At 35.7% G+C, this 16,267-nt stretch overlaps 1 protein-coding gene across 1 annotated transcript; it reads right to left on the bottom strand.

Moving 5' to 3' along the window:
- Positions 1–1,096: 1,096 nt before the first annotated feature.
- Positions 1,097–14,412, bottom strand: LOC147403247 (Spc97 / Spc98 family of spindle pole body (SBP) component). Its single transcript, XM_086438752.1, has 22 exons — positions 14,298–14,412; positions 14,133–14,225; positions 13,905–13,966; positions 11,265–11,310; positions 10,102–10,236; positions 9,645–9,776; positions 7,487–7,570; positions 7,310–7,408; positions 7,081–7,172; positions 6,634–6,706; positions 6,401–6,553; positions 6,166–6,285; positions 6,008–6,061; positions 4,707–4,790; positions 4,494–4,568; positions 4,263–4,394; positions 4,022–4,147; positions 3,834–3,941; positions 3,398–3,460; positions 1,921–1,995; positions 1,437–1,645; positions 1,097–1,343 (listed from the first exon to the last, which is right to left on the bottom strand). Exons 2-22 carry the CDS (start codon positions 14,208–14,210, stop codon positions 1,217–1,219), a joined length of 2,127 nt encoding a protein of 708 aa, XP_086294878.1. The 5' UTR covers positions 14,211–14,225; positions 14,298–14,412; the 3' UTR covers positions 1,097–1,216.
- Positions 14,413–16,267: the final 1,855 nt, after the last annotated feature.

Raw genomic sequence — 16,267 nt, forward strand, 5'->3', positions numbered from 1 at the left:
CCAATCCCTTGACTCATAATGGTAGAGGTGTTTTTAGTGATTACCTCAAGATCCACAAACTCCTTGTGGGTTGATCTTCAGTTCCTTGCAACCCTCCCTTTTCCCTATTCCACAGAACCTCTGATGCCAAAGTTAGTCCTCGGAATCAGAGTAAGAATATAAGCGGTTTAAGAACAAGAATTTTCATACCTTTGTAGTGTCATCCCTCTCTTAATTGTAAGAAAAGAATTGATGCTTTACACGTTTTCCTCCTTATCCCCTTTAATTTAGGGATTTGATTCGTAGGATATCCTCTGGGCAAGAGCCCTTGGCTTTGACGCTTAAATCTCGAAGATTTTGGGATTAGAAATCTTTCTACTCACGGAAGTGTGTTTCCCTGAGCCGTTCTCTTTGGATTTTGACCCGAGCATTACATATCACCAGGTCGGAGCTTCGTTCCTAATCGTGCCTTCTATTGCGTGTGGGACACATGTCGTCATCCTGGAAGCCAGCGGTTTTATCCCTCCACAATAATAACTTATATTTTTAACTTACTACAACCATTTTTCCATCAGCTTGGTTAAAATAGTAGTCGGACCAGGGGTGGCAACAGGACGGGTCTGGTGGGATTAACTTTCTTCCCAGTGCTGAGTAAAACCCAAACCTTGAACATGAGTGGGTTAGGGATGGTTTACACTCTATGGCAAGGGAACACCCCACCCCCCAACACTATTTTAAATAGACTCACATCCAAGACTAACAAGCTAGTTTATTTGCTTGACTGTCAATCTGCAAGACTTCCTACTTGCAAAATAAGGTGTACCAAGGAAAGGGGGCATTTTAATCATCACAAAAGTCCAGGTAGGGCAAATTCAAAAGGTTTTAGTTTTGTATAAGGTTCTTGGATTAGGCAATATTCATAGAATTTTTTCCTAAGCAAGCTTTAAAATGTATCAAGCCTTAAAAGGACATCCAGCAAGAGGACTTCCCACGAGGTTACCCATCCTAGTACCACTCACCCAAATTTCTCTTGACAAGTTTTGAGCCCACAACCTCCTCTAATAAACCTTTCCAAAGGCAGTCCTGATACATAGTCGCGGGAAAAGAAAAAAACAAGTAATGTAAACAAATAATAATAACCATCATCACTGTTACAAGACAACTTCAATCAGAGATGAAATATTCACTCAGTTTCACACAAAAATCGGGCCCGACTTAAAGAGAGAAAGGTCCAGACTTACTTCTCATTTCCAGTGCCAAGAATCCACTGTGCAAGATGTGTCAGATAAGGCTCAGATTGGGAACTGTTACTCAAGATGGGCCCCATACTCTGAAGCTCATAATTGAATTCCCTCTCAAATTTCCTGGATTTCATATGTAAGTGAGAAAACATAAAAGCTTAAAAAAAATGCAAGAAAAATGGAATATCATTTCCATTTTGTTTTAGAATGGCTTACAGAAGAGAATCAGTGACTGTTTCTGCACTCTCAGAAGTGGTTAATTTTAATCCCTGGGTTCTGTTCCTTGATCTCCATGGTTTAGATTTTTCTGAACCAATAGAACCATTGGATGATTCTTCTGGTTTGGGAAGGTAGATAGATGATGAAATCAACCATTGAGTTGCCGCTGCATAATGAAGGCATATTGATTTCAGCTTCTCCACTTTCTGCATTTGGACAATTCAAGGTATGAGAATCATATCAAATCAATGAACAATAATAATAATAAGTTAAGTTATTATTCCTAACAGATAAAATCATCCAAATTAGTGCACTTTTAGCCTAGAAGATCTCTTAGCTGGACCCTTTGATGGGCCACAAACCCTATGACATGTGCCACCTGTTATGCTATGACATTGGGTAAGCATCCTTACATTTACGCAAGGGGTATAATTTATATTTCTCATAAAAAACCAAATAATATTAAACAACCACAACTAACCTTGAGAAGCTCAGGCAAAAGTAGCAAACATTCTTTCAGACACTTTTCTAGGAAAAAATCATGGTACTGGATAACCTGTTAAATAAATCATTAAAATAAAAACGCATTATTTTAGAATATAACAATACATTCTTTATCTATCAATAGATGTTCGTATAAATATAGGGAAACACTTATTCCATTGTGGTTTTACTTCTCGCGCCACTCCAAAATAAAGACGTAGAAAAAATTGCTGGGTGCCTCGAGGCATAGCCTAATGCTCCTACTTTTTTTTTAAAGTAAACAATTAATTAAAATTATGTCAAATCAAAAGTTTCTCCGTAATACTAAGTCAAATCGATGCACCCTCGGATCCTCATGAGCCTAGTATGGTGCCGTTTAGAGGCTGACCTAAAGTTTCACCGTAAATGCAGAATACTTTATTTAAATTCCAACACTTTCGGGTATTTTAGGCATTATTGGTTATGAAAATTAAGGGTACTATTTCCTCTCCTGAAAAAAAATTTGTGGGGTGGGGGGTTGGTTGTTATCATTCGTAGTCCACTTGAAGTTAAGTAGGATCTTAACAGGTAGTTTAGTCTTTTGCTATTTTGATGAATGTACGTGGTATAAAAGACAGATAGACCTTATTACCCCTATTGTTGTTTGTTAGGGAATTTGTAACGAAACAACAGAGCCTTTGAATGAAAGGAGCAATAACTACAAGATATTAGAATTAATATTGTGGCTCTTGTATTTTTTTGGCTATGGTGTTTTCCAAATTTAGTGAGTTTCCTTCGAAGGTTTTCTTTTTCAATGGGATTTAACATATAATTCTTAGCTTGGTTTCTTGTAATGTGGTTCTTTCAAGCTTCTTTCTTATCTTTCTCTTTTTAAATCATTAATAAATTTCTCTATGTATATATGGGGGGGAAAAAGACTCCAAAATTTTCAATAATATATTTCTGTGCGTATATATGAGGAAAAAAAGACTCCAAAATTTTCAATAACATCAATATACTCGCTCGAAACACCCTTTTTTATCTAGAGGGATTCTATTGGCGCACCTATTTTTACTAGGGATGCCCCAATGGATATAATGTTAAGGAAAAATTAGCACACATATTGGGGCACTCTTAGTAAAAGTTGGTGTGGCAATAGAATCTCTTTGTTCCTAATACCCATAAAATTAACTGTCTAAAACTCTATCATATGCTTTTTTTAAGTCAATAAAAACATATGAAATAATTCCGCTTTTCTCAAAACTTCACCATTAACTGTCTAAAAATAGTTGATCTTCCTAGCACAAAACCATATTGGCTCTCTCATGCCCATATTTCTTGTCTTGACCTTTCCTCTACTTGTTTTCAAAATTTAATAGCATGACTCGTAAGTTTTAACCACAATATTTAGTGCAATTTTGCACGTAAACCGTGCTTCAATAAACAAGTCAACTATTTACTGAAAAATAAAACCTAATAAGAGAATAAAGACATACCTCATCTATGCTCTTTGCAGTTTGAAGTCTATCATGCATCACATGCCAATTGGCTTCTAGAACCTGAAATAGCAGCCAGTCAAATAATGTTGTGAATAAACTGGCTTCCTGCCTTTAGCTTCCCAGAACCCTTAGAAGAACAAGAGAGCGCTTGCATCAGGGCAAGAATTCATGAAGCATCTTCACTTAATTCACATCTGTAGACTACTCAATGTGCCCACACATAGGATATCTCTTTGGGCAGACATCAAGCAAATTGAATAATTTTAAACACCAATATATAAAGTATTGCTGGGTTGTCAAAAAAATATGATATCATTCAGAAATTTAAAAGAATGAAGCATACAGATCAAGTCAATTTTGACCTACAAGGGTTCTTTGGTGGAGTTCTTAAAAAAAAACAAAAAAAATAAATAAATATAGAAACAAAACTTGCCTCAAATGTTAAATAGTGTAGAAGGCTATTGATAAATTTAAGCATGCTACGACAAAGCAAAGATGACCGGGTGATGGCAGTTCCTCGTGTATTGAGGGCACGAACTCCCTGTCAAAATAAATTTTGATAATAATGACAAAGTGATGAACATCTGACAAGGCTAGTTGAAAGAGATACGGATGCAATACCTGGTGTACTTGCCATGCCCCACAAAGCTGGCGGTTGACATGTTTACAGTGGAACAAGAAGCGGAAAATCAATTGATACTTTGTTAAGGCTTTTCTGGAAATAACGAGGGACAATGGCCACTGAACCTGTATCATGAACATATTTAGAATCAGCGAAAATTATTGGGATTATTGCTAAATGTGGGAGAAATTTAAGATTCCCTAAATAGAAAGAGATGGAGCCATGATAATAGCAACAGACCTTATAACTCAAAGAGAATGTTTCCAGGCCTGTAATGCTTACTGGCTCCTCTAAATCATTACTATCGGAAACTGGCTTACTAGTTTCAAGATCTTTGAGTGTGCCCAATCTTTTAAACAATGAAGATCTTTCCTGCAAAGCAGATAGGGAATTCATGAAACAGAATGGCAGATTCAACTACAGGCAATTCCACCCAAGCATAAGTGAGAAAAAGATAGTCAAATCACTTGCCACACAACATGTTAAGTCCTCATTACAAGGATCTGCAGCGGCAGCTGTGGTGCGCAAAGCAAGGTCCAGGAGAGACTACATCAGAAAAACAACATAGGCATAGAATTTGTAAGTTTTCCTTGGCTTACTGTAATTTTTAAACAAAAGAAAGTGCTGAGAAGCTACTCTTAACCCCAAAAAAGAGAAGAAAAAAGATAAATAGTAGAACCCAACCTGCAGCTTCTCCACAGAAATCTCGTCAAGCCTTTTAGCAAGCTCATCTCGAGCTATATCCATAAAATGGACCAAGAAATCACCCTGTGTAGCAGTAGAGAATTCATTATAAGACAGGTATAGAAATGGAAATCCCAACTGAAAAGATAAAGACATAAGTGTAAATTATGATATACAGGGCAAAACAATTTAGGGTTGGAACAAGACGGGGGTTTCCTCTTTTTCTCTTTCTGTGGCACTGATCCACTTTTCATTAGGACTCACTAAGGAGATGCATAAGCCAAACCATCCCAATCAGATGACTCTAGATTGGATGATTTAGAAGAAATATGCCTACGGGTCCTGAGTAGGCACTTAGGTCAGCGCTCTTTTAACAGAGCCTGCCTTTTTTGTAAAATCTATATCATGTTGTACATAGGAGAACTTCTACAGAAGATTGCCATATATTACAAGTGAGCACTTAAATTTTCAAACTCGCCTGTGAACTAGCTTGGTTTCCTGGGCGCAAGCCTAGAAACCAAGATTTTCACCTCGTGCATACATCCTTAAAGATATACTTACTCCCAGAAATAGAAGCATATAAGGAAGATTTAGAAGAAAAAAAATAGGTTTCTAAATTAAGTATTTGGCTGTCTGATTAGGTATCTTAGGTATAATTGTAGAGCTTATACTAAATGAGGTTTAGAATTTTAATTATGACAGGATGTTGTTTTGAAGAACACTTAAATAAGAATGGTGTAACTGGAGAAGGGGAGTTTTCCTTTGGAGTTGAACTGTTGAATTCTAGGTCTGAAATCAGTAGATGAACATTGACTAGTATCATATTTAAGAGTTATTTTAACTATCTGTATCTGTATCTATCTATTAATGGTTGCAAAAGAAAATGAGAACACCTTGAACGAGGCATTTTGGAGGCATTTTGCAATTGAAAATATGTCCTCTAAATATTTGAAAAGTCCTAAAAGTCCAGGGTAGTAAATTTGTGTTTAAATTTTCCTTTCAATTGTAGCTTACCAGTGAGACCCATTAAACATTCAATCAAATCAATATGCAATATAACATATATATTATGCACCATCACATGTGCATCATAAACGTATTGTGTGTGCCTATCCTTATCATCATTGAAGCCATATCCCAAAAATTCAGGATAAGGCTATCCATTACTAAATAATAATCAACAAAGCAACCATCTGAATGATTTTGAGAATGTCCAAGGCATGACTATAGTTGCAAAGAATTGGAATCACATAAATGTCCCATTTCCAATCTCAAGCAGATCAATTAATATATGGGTCTACCTGGTCAAGAAGAAAATAGTGCTTTATAGAGCGCAGCTTTCCCATGAGATCATACTATAACAAAAGAGAGAACCAAATTCATCAGAAGAAGAATTTGACACATATAGAATACTTGTAAGTAATATACCAAGAAATTATTAATGGAAATTGTACAGCACCTTTTCTTTTATGAGATTCAAGAGCTCACCACTAGCAAAATCATAAGCAACTTTTATACACTCAAGATATTGATGGTTTGATCCAAAGCTTGTCAATTTTGAATTTTCTGATAGAGGAACCTATCAATAACAATCTTGTCACTGTGATATACTATCACTATCCCTTAAAGGTGACAAACTGTACAGCAATTCTAGCGGAACAAGATATCAATTACGATATAATACTAATAAGAACCTGAACATTGTGTCCACATTCTCTCAAGACATTTAAATATTTTCCTGTTGTCAAAATTGTCCCCGCAGCATTTGTGAGGAAGCTAGGAATGCCATCCTTAAGGCTATAACGTTGTTGCCAGTACTTTGCATCATAATCTTGAGTGAGACTCTCCTATCAAAATGTAAATCATATAAGCATCTAAAGTGCACATTCCAGGATCGAATACTTAATATAGGGTTAATAGCAAATACCTTTTGAAGCAATTTGTTTTCGGCAATAAAAAATTCTCCATAAGGATCATCGATCACCCCTTCGTACACCCATCTAAAGATTGATTCCATTTCATTCGAGTGATAACAATTTAGTGCAGATTATATCATCATGGGCACAAAACAACAGTCAATAACACTAAAAACCATGCATAAATTATTTCTAGATACAAATATTTAATATAGCCCTATCATAGTCTTAACTATGGTTGTCATTCGGATGTGTGCCAACTAAGAGATGTACAATGCCAAATGTCATCTAGATGAAAGATTGTTGTAATCATCCAGTCAAAAAGACATTTGTCTTGCTGGTCATGTTTCTATTGACGGTCCAAAACATTGTTATATGTGGTTGCATGGAGATCCTCTAGGAGGGCTCAGATACATAGATGTATTGTTTTTGGTAATATATCGCCTACTGAGAAATACCTTTCTAATATCCCAAGATATGCCGAACTCGCACATTGTGTCATCTTCTCCAGTAATGACCTCACCGCATGATCCCCTGACATAGCTCTAGCCTGAAATTTGTAAGAGGCACGATGATGACAGAGGAAAAAAATCCAACATTTAAGAAATGTGAAATAAGATAATGAAGTCTTCAATCAAAAGATATGAGATACTAACAGGAAATATGTTAGAATTGGAATTATTTTACCTGGCTTTGCAAGAGGTTAAGAACAGCAGAACCTGCGAAATTGTTAGCTGAAGCTTTCTGTATCACAGCTGACAAAGCTTGCATCGACCCCATCATTGGCTGGCAAGCATAGTAAAAAGCTGTTGAATGGATATTTTGGGAAACTATTAGGTGGGTGAGTTCAAGATAAACTCAAACCTGACAGTAAAACCAGAGCCCTTGTATGGAAAGTCTTCCAAGCCGGAATTGGTGTTCAAGCTGTGCTACCATGGCCTGGTAATCCTGATATAAAAAAAAAAATTCTCAATTATAACCTTGAATTTGAGGAAGATCCACTAAGCCACAGCCAAAAAACATACGGGAATATAAATGCCCAACTTGAATACCACAACCAAAACAAAAGAATTAGCCTGGGAAGGAACAATCAATTATTATATATGGCTCTCAAAAAAAGTCATCAACAATGACCCATGAGTACATGGACATGTCAATGACTGAGGAACACACGACGAAATAATTGCCTAGGTGTTAAGAAGGTTTAGGCTATTTCATCATTATCATATTCAGTGTGATTAATTATGCTAGTAAGTTGGCATTATTACACAGAAGTAGTATACATTCAAATAGAACCAATTAGAGGTCGTTAGAGGCAGACAATTTTCTTGTTTCTCTTCTCTCCATTGGTCAAATTTCATGATTTCGTTTGGCATTTCAAGTTCGGCATCCATCGTTTCCTTTTTTCAGTCTTGGTTGGCCCTTGGCTTCTCTTTTTCAGCTTCCAAAAAATTTTTGTGGAGCATCACTCCCTCTTCTATTTGTTGGGAGATTTGGAAGGAGAGAAATTACCGTGTTTTTCAAGAGAAGAAAGAGTTTGCTCGGGTGTTAATTAACTCAATTTTGGGCCTCTTTTTCTTATGGTGTAAAGTGTTCAAGGAGTTTAAAGGGGTTTTCCTTGAGGATTTCGTAGGGAGTTGGGATTGGGACTAGGTTTGTAATATTTCTGCCAAGTAGTTTTCTTTTTTGTATCCTCTTGTATTGGTTGGTCACCTCAACTGGCCTTTTTCTTTTATTTTATTTTATATATATAAAACTTTATTTCTCAACAACAACAAAAAAAAAGTATATTTCAACTTGGTATTAGAGCAGGAGGTCCACAACTAATACAGGTATTTTAACTAAGTGGGGGTAAAAACAAATATTGAATACAAGTCAGAAACGAAATCCTAGGAACCTGTTGAGCATGATCTACCAACAAAATACCGGTAGACGTGGTGCAAAAGCAGGGAGCAGGACCCACTATTTGATGGTTCCAGTTAAGAGATCAATTATGCAAGAAATATTTACTCGATTCATTACCAAATACCAACCATTCTATGAGACCATTTTTCAGTGTCAACTTGACTTTTACTGTCCATAAAAAAGAATGGCATAGATCTGATGGTTTAGGTCGTTTAATTGGGGCAATCTTAGGTGTACAAGATCATCTGAGTATGATAGATCAACTAGTTATTCAGCTCACACATGTTCCAGTAAACCATTGTTTGTTACTGTTCTTGAGATCTCATAAACAGCTCTACGTTATCAAGTATGTCTAACCACTCATGAACCAAAGCTAAGGGACAGTATGTTTTGCTTCTATTGGAGTTCACTCCTGGCTCCGCTTACGTCTAGAAAAAGTTTTCATTAGGAATGAAAAACCTAAAATTCAAAAGCACTGTCTCTGACAGTACCCACTCCAAGTCTCAAAAAAGCAGTGATGGTTGTGGTTTAGGTAAAATTGTGAGATCATGGAAAGCAGTCATTCTGAGAGAGAAAACAATGTTCCCTGTTTATTCGAAACACTCTAAAAACAACATTCCCACGCCATTACTGTACAGTGCATACACAAAGGTATATCTCAATTAGAAGATACGGTGAAGATATTAAGTAAATTTCTTTTTTTAATCTTTATGCAAGAAATTAAAATAAGCATAGAAGGTGATAGTCCATGGCACAAGTTGAGGTTCACCAGTTAGGAGGGAAATAATGAAGTCATTGATCCATCAGTGGGCCTTTCTTCACTTGAGAGATCTCAAAACACTAGGTAACTATTGTCTTTTGTTTCTCTTTTCTTTGTTGGTCCTTTTTCTTGTTTTAATTTCTCTCTTAGCACGGTATAATTTGAAAAGTAGCCACATTCAAAATTAGGGTTGATATTTCCTTGTATGAAATGGCACAACTATTGCACCTACCGTAAATAAGTACTTAGAGATAAAAGGCAGTAATATTCTCCCTTACAATAGAAAGAAATAAAAGCAAGCATCAAACATATTAAAGCTTAAGGGAATCAAATAGCTTTTAACACAGGAAAACCTACTAGAAGGAGTGTTCTTAGTGCAGCGGCAAAGGCATGATTGACGAGGCCATTCTTGAATTGTGACCTAGACTCAACAAACTGATTGATCAACAAAAAGTTCTCACACAAAGGGAATATCCTGTTTGTCAGTTCCTGCAATAGTGAATCGTCAATAGTTTATAAAATGGATTAAAGACTCACAACTCGGCTCAAATTTACTGACAAACCAAGTCTTGACAGTAATTTCCTGACATAGCTTTTCAGTGAAAACCATTCTTATGCTAACATCTTCTGCCTTTTGAATATTCGATTGACATTGAAGTGCTTGATTGGTGTCACAGGTACCACATCAAGTTTCTCAAGCACTTTATTGAGAGATTTCAAGAACAGTTATGTAAGTATGTAGTAGTTCAACCTTATCAAACCTTGAATCAATGGCCTGTGCAACAAAATTAATAAGCCACTACTAGTATCTCACCTGAAGTGCTAAATCCATAGATGCATCAATCTGGAAAGTGACATGACCCTCCTTCCCACGAACCCTCTTAATAGAAATGTATCGCCCGTCAATTCCAACCAAAGCAGAGAGGAGATCATCGATAACCAAGAGCTCCTAATTCCCAAAATAATAAAAAGAAAACTTGAATTTTGTAACATACCCACAGAATTGCAACAAGATAATGAAAAGGAACAGATTTACCTCAAAAACTTAAAATAAAGCCAAAATTTCTAAAAGATCCCCAATTGTTCACAAAATTTGTTTTAGAAATTATGTCAACTTTTAGCTTTAGAAACGAAATCAAGTCAAAGCTACTTAATGAGAAAATGATCCATATAACTCTTCTTGCTTTAGAAGAACCAGTAACTGGCTAAGTTTTTTGGGGAAGTTATGAAACAGAGAGAGATTTTTTTCACTGTATTTGTCAGATTAGTTCAAAAAGATCTTCTCACAATCACACCATAACAAGCAAAGTAGCCATTTCTGAAACTAAAGCTTTTTTGCAATGATGAGTTGTGCTGATTGTCCAGTTTGTTTGTTATGTATATAACATCCAAGACTTTAGTGGGGCATTAGCAACTTTGACAAACCAACCCTAAAAAGTAATCCTATTAGTAGTTTAGGGCAAAAAAGTATGGACCATATTGCCATCATGCAACAGCATTTTGTAAATAACATTTTAAGGCTTCATGATATATATATATATAGAGAGAGAGAGAGAGATTAACATTAAAAATAAAAGCTTTAAAAGAATATAGAAGAGGTTCTAAAGGGCAGAAAAAGTGATGTGATCTTGTCGGGGAAAAAAAATTAGTCTTAAAGCATTTGCAATGCTGACAATCAATTATTTAGTATTACAAAATTAACTAGTTGTAAATGACAAATTCACAAGAAACACATATTTTCTTTCTTAAAGTACACATTAACCATACATCAAAAGAAATAACAAGAAAAAAGAACAAATGTGACAAACACACTTGTCAACTCACTAGAATAAGTAAAATGCACTAATTAATAAACTTAACCCCAGTATGGAAGCTAGGAAACTATTCATAGTACAATTTCTTTTTAAGTAAATTTTTTTCTAAGCTTCCATATAGGGCTTTAGAGTATTTTCTCCATGTCATAGCTAACAGACATACCTGGACAGAAGCATGGTAACGTCCGATGGGATTTTCCGAACCCGGACTGCTTAAGAAAATTAAAAAAAAAAATAGCTGATTAAATAAAACATAAACTATTAAAACAATTTTAAACTGAGAGAGAGAGTTTGGACATATATAAACCATTGAAGATTTCCTTTACTCCAAATGAGAAGTCTTGGCATCTAAACTTGGGTGCAAGGTATCAAACCCGAAGGGAAAAGTGTTTCACCAATTCACCATCCTCACATGTGGCAAGTTTGATCCTAATAGCCCTCTGACACTAAGAAAAAGATGCAATAAATAGTCTAATCTGAGGGAGGGGAAGAATGGTGTCTTATGAAAAGTTGACATTGAAAAGGCTTATGACCATGTTCATTGGTACTTCGTTGACTATAAGTTATAGAGAATGGGTTCTAGGACAGGTGAAGGAGATGGATGAAACTTGCATATTGACGACCTCTTCTTTTGTCCTTATCAATGGATTTCTAGCAGGATTCTTCAGAAGCTAAAGAGGGTTTAGATAGAAGGATCCTTTATCCACCTATCAATGTATTGCTATGACTAAAGCTTTGAATAGGAAACGCCAAATCTTTAGCATAAGGCTTCAATAACGACAACTGAAGTTTTGAACGGAATGTGTCACGGGTAACCAAAAGAAAACTCGTTATAGCATTCAAGATTGGCAAAGACAGGTTGACCTATGGGCTTTGACAATACTGTTTTTGATCTAGAGCCTCTTCAGATCAGCTCTTCAATCTAAGAATGGTTATTTTATTGTTTCAGCCGATCTATGGGCTTCATGTCAATATAGGTAGGTAATATAGTCAGGTTAGCGGAGTAGGTAATGTGGAAAACATTGGTTCATTGGCATTATCAAAGCTCTCTAAACACAAGTATCATATGAGGATATCAGTTCCAAAGCATTGTATCTAGGTTATTGGAGTAGGTAATGTGGATAAATAACTTAGATGTCCTAAGGCCTCGTTAAAAAAAAAACTTTGATGTTCTAAGGAATAGAGGAAGGACCTTTCCAAATATATGAGTATTTTGTAAAGTTGATAAAAAGTTTGTATTTTTTTCCCCAAGCCTTCACAACTAAAAGTGATGCCCAGCAATGAATTAGGGATAATAAAAGAATGGCACTCCAATGTTTTATCTCCCGATGGACGTTAACTATGAATATCATCTCCTTATGTGGTGTTTAAGGAAAAAAGTACCATAGCAGAATTTTTAAAGACAAGGAATGCAGTATAAAAGGCAAAGGTATAGGTGACCTTGTGAAGATGTCTACCCTTAAGTGTGATATGCATTTTGAAGAATTGGTTTTCAAGTCGAGGGAAATTGTGTTGCCAATGTATTTTAACCTATTTTTCATTTCTTCCCACTTTATTGTAGGAGAAGTTTGCTCCTTTATATTGTTGTTTGCATGTTTTTATCTCCCTTCCCTCGATTTAATAAATTTCTTTATAGGATTGGTGGTACAAGGAGGGGCCCATCAAAGTCAAGTTCCCCAGGGTTTTTATCCTTTATCGGGAGAAAAAAGGGTCTTGAAGGTTTCATTGAAGTGTCATTTTGTGTTTGGTCCGCCTCCTTAGAACCATTGACCATTTAATTAGTCATAAAAGAATTGTGCTTGTTAATCACCTACTTATCCATTGTGATGTTGAAAAACAAGTATGGGCTACCTAATTGAGCCAATTTGGTAGCTCTTGATCGTTTGTGTCTCTCTTTGTTTGCTTTTGTTGCATCTTTTCTGGGATTTTAGGTAATCTCGACCACACCCTTTCAATAAAGTTATTTTATTCATAAAAAAAATTAATAATAATGCGCTTGACCTCTTCCAGAGCTGATTTTGTCCTTTTCTTCTAAATAATAGTTACTTGCGAGATTGTTATGTTTTTGCAATATGTTGGACCTTTGGAAGGAACACAACAAGATGGTCTTTTTTGGATGACGAGATCCTAACCATTATAATGAAAATTAAAGCTTCTATGATTTTTGGTTTTAGTTATCAAGAGACTATAGAGTACTATTTTTTTTTTAGCATTTTGCCTTTATATGAGATCTAATTGTACAGATTGACGGGTCGAGCCATATTTCCTACCTTTGCGCATCCAAAGTAGGTCTTCTTGACCTCCTCATAGTGTTTCCTTTTAAAAATAGTAGAACCGAGACTAACTATGTTGGTAGTAACTTTAGTAGTGACACCCATGAAGAAGAACGTTCAATAAAAATTGATTGTTTGTAAAGACCCTGAAACGACAACCATTTTGATTATTCGGGTCTATTATTATATACAAAGATGGATTGTAGAACTAAATGTTGGGGCCAAAAAGCATCCCGTTAAGAGATTAATCATAGAAGAGACGAATGAGCATAAAGACTAAGAAAGATAAAATTAGAAATAAACATATTCAAGAAAAAAGTGGGAGTAGCTCCAATAGTCGATAAATTAAGATAGTCGATTGTAGTGGTTTGATAGCGTCCAACGTAGACCGATTATAACCCCAATTAAAAGAAACATTATTGAAGATTCTAAAAGAACGAGAACGAAAAAAAGATGATTCACTGGGATAAGGCCTAGATAATGATGATCATCATTGATCAGAAAACCAAAAAAAAAAAAAAAACAATTACCTAAATGTATCTGTGGAGAACCCTTTGGTTCCTGTATGTTGCTGGGACGTAGCTTTTATTTCCTGAAACCAAACCAACAAAATATGATTATATTTTCATGGAAAATGACACCGTCGTCCTCGGGAGGACGCATGGCCAGGAACTAGAAAACGCCCTCCTCAGGATGACATCGACCCTGCTCAAATGGAGACTGAGAGAATCAAACGAAGATGGAGTAATCAAGCTCACCTGATGAAATCGACCTGTGAGAAATGGACGATCGACATTCCATCGAGGAATTGGAGGGCAAGATGCAGAGGATTCCATTTTAATTGTGAGGATCTGATCAGAGAGACAGAAATATTAGAGAATCCATGAGAGATGCAGACTTGGAGGAATCGAGTCTGATCTTACCAAAACCCTCGAAGTGTCTTTCAGATTTCGAAAAAGAGTATGAGAGAGAGTAGAGTGGATTGGCGGGTTCTTTTTACAAGTATAGTTTCGACTTTGTAGTTTGTACTCTCTACTGTACGGTATGTAGTAAAGGGGCCTAAAAGTAAACCCAATATTCACAAATACTCCCAAAGTTGATCTAATTCTCTCCCCCCCCCCCCCCCAAGTTTCATAAGATTGATCTAGTTGAAACGCTCCAAAAAGCAAGGCCCTATGTGCATACACCTCTCCGCGCAAGAGCAAAATCTTAATCTCTCTCCCTGTAAGAGTAAAAAACCTCTCCGCGGAAGAGCAGATTTTTTTAGTTTCTCGACAAAAAGCAACAAATCTTTTCCCACAAGAGCAAAAACATATCCAAACGTTTGCTAGCTCCCACAAGAGCAAAAGTCGTCAAGAAACTCTATCCAAACGCACTGCAAGAAATTAACACTCAATGAAATTATCAAATTACTGTAGGGAGAGTGATTTCCAAACTATTTATTTTCACCATATCAAATGGAACTACAAAGGTAATAAACTTTGATCGAATGATGTCGCCTATTGAGTGGAATGTTATCGTTAGCTTATTTACATAGGATAATGTAGGGTTGACAATGGAAAGATTCAATGATGGATATCTGTATCGAACCACTACCGATCCAAAATCTTCACCATATGATCCAAATTCAATCCATTCCATGATTTGGGAGAAACTTGTGGATTGGGGAATCAATCATGTCCATGAAGCAGGGATCTTTGATTTGGTTATTTTCTCACTTCAAAATGATCTCCTTCCAAATATTAAATGCTTGATTGATCATAAAGAAAGAACGAGAGATCCAATCTTCCAAACAAACCCTAGATGTATGAACCTGTACTACAAATATATCTTTAAGAAAGTCCAAAGAGAATTGAATAAGATCAAAATTTTAAAAGGAATGATAGAAGCTTTAAAGCCTCAAATCTCTTGGGAGAGAAAGAGGGAAAGAGGGCGTACCTAGAAAGGATGGAGTTGTGGACGAGCAAGGAGGTTGAGTGAAAATGATGGGTTTTTCCCCTTAAGTCTAGGACGATGGATTCAAGAGATTTATTTTATCTTTTCAATCAAAGACGTGTGTGTAAATGAGATCTAAAATGGAGAAGATGAAGGGTTAAAAACTAAGATAAGTTATTATTATTATTATTATTATTATTATTATAAAGAATCAGATATAATATTTAATGGATCAAATTGATACTAATCCAAAATTTTCCAACTCTTTAACTTTGTAATCCAAATCTGATTTGAACATCTAAAATCCAAAATCAAATCCTATTTTTTTGGATTGGATATCGAATAATTAGTGGATCATTGCCAGTCCTACGAGCCACTTTTGTAGGGGAAAAACTTCGATCCAATCAGGAAAAACATCTCATCCAACTACAGTTTTTACGAGTCAGACTTTATTGTCTTTCCTCTTCACTCTCTCTAATTTTACTTTCTTTCATCTTTTACCCATTTAACTCACTTTGTTATTTTTCATCTTTTATCCTTAATCAATTTTTTTTAATAATACTCTTTTATTTTATTTTAATTTTAATTTTTAATCCCTTAATCGCAAAGTGAATGCTCGCGCCGTAAGTACATGTGAATTATAATTTATTTATATAATAAAACACAATAGTGGACCCTATATTGCAATTCTGCTGAGGTTTAAAGACTGAGATAAAGGAATGTGGTCAAAACAATCCTTTCATATTTACCCCCTTAGTAGTGTCAATTGAGCCTGCTAGCCGGGCCCAACCCACCCCGTCAAAATAAGGGTTAGGGCCTTCATATTGAGCTTGCAAAGGTGGGGTTGGGCTCAATAATTTTCAGCTCTTCAAATTCAAGTTCGACTAAAGCTTACCAATGTCCAGTGCTATTATATATTTTAGAAACATTCATAAAAAATTAATTAGATAACTATTTT

The sequence above is a fragment of the Akebia trifoliata genome, chromosome 4, assembly GCF_017979445.1.
Source record: "Akebia trifoliata isolate Shusen 1 chromosome 4, ASM1797944v1, whole genome shotgun sequence".
Classification (NCBI taxonomy): domain Eukaryota; kingdom Viridiplantae; phylum Streptophyta; class Magnoliopsida; order Ranunculales; family Lardizabalaceae; genus Akebia; species Akebia trifoliata.